This window comes from Beta vulgaris, chromosome 5 (assembly GCF_026745355.1).
Source record: "Beta vulgaris subsp. vulgaris cultivar EL10 chromosome 5, EL10.2, whole genome shotgun sequence".
Lineage (NCBI taxonomy): Eukaryota > Viridiplantae > Streptophyta > Magnoliopsida > Caryophyllales > Amaranthaceae > Beta > Beta vulgaris.
The window spans coordinates 14,585,401-14,588,193 of NC_079206.1; the positions used below are offsets into that span (position 1 = coordinate 14,585,401).

A 2,793-nucleotide genomic window follows, 5' to 3' on the forward strand; every position below is an offset into this window, starting at 1 on the left:
TGCAAACACACACATTCCAATTGTTATTGGTGCTCAAACGCGATATGAAATAACTGGTGATGAACTTTATAAGGTCAGTGACTATTGTTATAGATAGGAGTCTTTCTCACTCATCCACTTCAAAACAACATGTTTGTCATTATTTTTTATGCTAGAAGGTCTTCTATCACTGATATAATTCTAAAATAATTGAGCAGGAAATAAGTGCATTCTTCTTAGATGTTGTAAACACGACCCATAGTTTTGCAACAGGAGGGACTTCAGTGTCCGAATTTTGGTACTACTATGTGCATTAGCTCTTATTTCTCCTTTGTACGATGATATTCTTATTTCTGTCAATAAGTAGCTAGTGTGATTTCTATCAGGAAAGACCCGAAAAGGTTAGGTGACATGCTACATTCCGAGAATGAAGAATCCTGTACAACATACAATATGCTAAAGGTATAATTCCTAGTAACTTTTCAGAGAATCCACAAAACAGATTTCTGTCTAAATTTTGAACAACTTTAACATTCATAAGACAAAAATTTATATTCTCCTCTGGAATTACTGAGAAATTTGATGGAGTACTTGTAATATCAACCTTATACAAGCTTTGTCTTGGCATTGGTCGTTAGGTTTCCCGTAACCTGTTTAGATGGACAAAACAAGTGAGTTATGCAGATTATTACGAGCGAGCACTTACAAATGGTGTGTTAAGTATACAAAAGGAAAACGAACCTGGTGCAATGATCTATATGCTTCCTCTTGGTCATGGAGTCTCCAAAGGAAGAAGTACTCATGGTTGGGGAACTCAGTTTAATTCTTTCTGGTGTTGCTATGGAACAGGTTTTTTTGGACTTCAAATTTTAACTTTAAATTCTACTCATGTTTCAACTTTTTATGGTACTTCATTTTCTTTTTCTTTTCCTTTGCTTTGTTGAAGGAATCGAGTCATTCTCAAAGTTAGGAGATTCTATATACTTCGAAGAGGAGGCGCAAATGCCTCAGCTTTATGTGATTCAGTACATACCTAGCTCAGTCGATTGGGCTTCCACACAAATATCACTAATCCAAATTGTAGATGATGTTGTTTCCTGGGATCAGAGCCTCAAAGTAAAAATACAAGTGTCAGCCAAGGAGGTACTACCATTTGCTAGACAATTTACTTAGCAGGATATATTCACTATTTAACCGGCCTTCTTTCTGTTATTTAGGGTTCAGGGATGGCTACCTTGAACTTTCGGATTCCATCTTGGACATCTTCGAGCGGCCTAAAAGCTTTTCTTAATGGCGATCTTTTGCCTTTGTCAAATCCAGGTTTACATTCACATCCTGTCTTGTTTGATGGTGTAAAATAGCATGTATCCCGTAATATAGTCTAGTAAATAAGGATACCAAATAATATCAAGCAATGTTTGATTTTTCAAATGTATACCTGATTCGAGCAGGTACTTTTCTATCTGTATCTAGGATTTGGGGTAATGCAGATGAAGTTGAACTACAGTTTCCTCTGGTACTCAGAACAGAGTTTGTACAAGGTACTAGTATTACGCGCAGTCATAGAAACTTAACTTGAGCAATGCATCTAGACACATTTATGTAGAAATTTCAATAGATTAGCATAAAAGGACATTTCTTCAACATCATTAATTTGACCCTTTTCAGATGATCGCCCCATCTTTGCTTCCCTTCAAGCAATTTTGTATGGACCTTTCTTGCTCGTGGGTCTATGTATGGGGGACTATGACATCCAAGTTGGATCAGTGGACTCTACTTCAGATTGGGTAACTCCAATTTCATCTGACTATAACTCCCATCTGGTTTCTCTTGCACAAGAGAGTGGAAATACAAGGTTCTTCCTCTTCAACCAGAACCAAGTCATCAAGATGCATGCTTCACTTCAAGATCGAAATGACTCATACGTGCATGCTACTTTTAGGCTCATTTTGGAGAAGGAAATCTTAGGACAAGAAGGTATTATTGGACAGTCAGTCATGCTAGAACCTTTTGATCTTCCCGGAATGGTAGTTGCTTACAATTATCAAGAGGCACCTAAAGACGGGATCATGGTTGTTGATTATAGCGCTTTTGACCACAAGGCGGGATCTGCTGAATTTCTGATCGTCAAGGGATTGAATGGTAAAAATGGAACGATTTCCTTACAAACAAAAGCCGGTTGTTTCATATATGCTGGTGTGAAGTATTCTAAATCGGACACTAATGTGATAATGAGCTGCAAAAATGAATCATCTTGGGATAGTATGTTTAAGGAGGCAGTGAGCTTCACATGGAACCAGGGATTGAAAAGTTATCATCCTGTGAGTTTCATTGCTAAAGGGTTAAGGAGAAGCTATGTTCTTGAACCGTTATTTGGATTGAAAGATGAATCCTACAATGTGTACTTCAATATTACCAAGTAGTACTAGAAGTCTTTAAGGTTCGTTTTATGTCCACCCTTTTTTTAACTTCGGTAAATAATAAGATGTAATTAATGGATTGTGGCTTGCCATTTACTAATAAGTAAATTTGTTGTACATCTAGGTGTAACATAGGTACTATTTTCTGCTTTTTTTACTCATTTAGAAGTCTCTCAATTGTGTAAATTTTGCACATTTTGTGGTTTCAAATGAACAATGAACAATGATCAATGAGCAAAAATATTACAATGTGTATCATGTTCACGGTACAATCGGATGTATGATAAAAGTCGTATGGCTTATAAGCTAGAGTACTAATGTATGACAGTGGCGTATCCAGGAATCCAACCCTATGGGTTCGGAGCCGGTAAAAAAAAATACATTCATTCAATCA

General features: G+C 36.7%; 1 protein-coding gene across 1 annotated transcript; it reads left to right on the forward strand.

Annotated features, from left to right (window-relative positions):
* The first annotated feature begins 6 nt into the window (after positions 1-6).
* LOC104908285 (hypothetical protein) lies at positions 7-2,516 on the forward strand. The gene is made up of 8 exons (XM_057395023.1): positions 7-73; positions 198-277; positions 366-441; positions 618-828; positions 926-1,122; positions 1,197-1,299; positions 1,431-1,520; positions 1,648-2,516. Exons 3-8 carry the CDS (start codon positions 391-393, stop codon positions 2,400-2,402), a joined length of 1,407 nt encoding a protein of 468 aa, XP_057251006.1. The 5' UTR covers positions 7-73; positions 198-277; positions 366-390; the 3' UTR covers positions 2,403-2,516.
* The last annotated feature ends 277 nt before the right edge of the window (positions 2,517-2,793 follow it).

Bases quoted from the DNA above. Each gene is read 5' to 3' on its own strand.
- LOC104908285 (XM_057395023.1), top strand. From the start codon at position 391: ATGCTACATTCCGAGAATGAAGAATCCTGTACAACATACAATATGCTA. The intron at 829-925 runs GTTTTTTTGGAC...GCTTTGTTGAAG, and splicing joins CTGGTGTTGCTATGGAACAG to GAATCGAGTCATTCTCAAAG. The intron at 1,123-1,196 runs GTACTACCATTT...TCTGTTATTTAG, and splicing joins TACAAGTGTCAGCCAAGGAG to GGTTCAGGGATGGCTACCTT.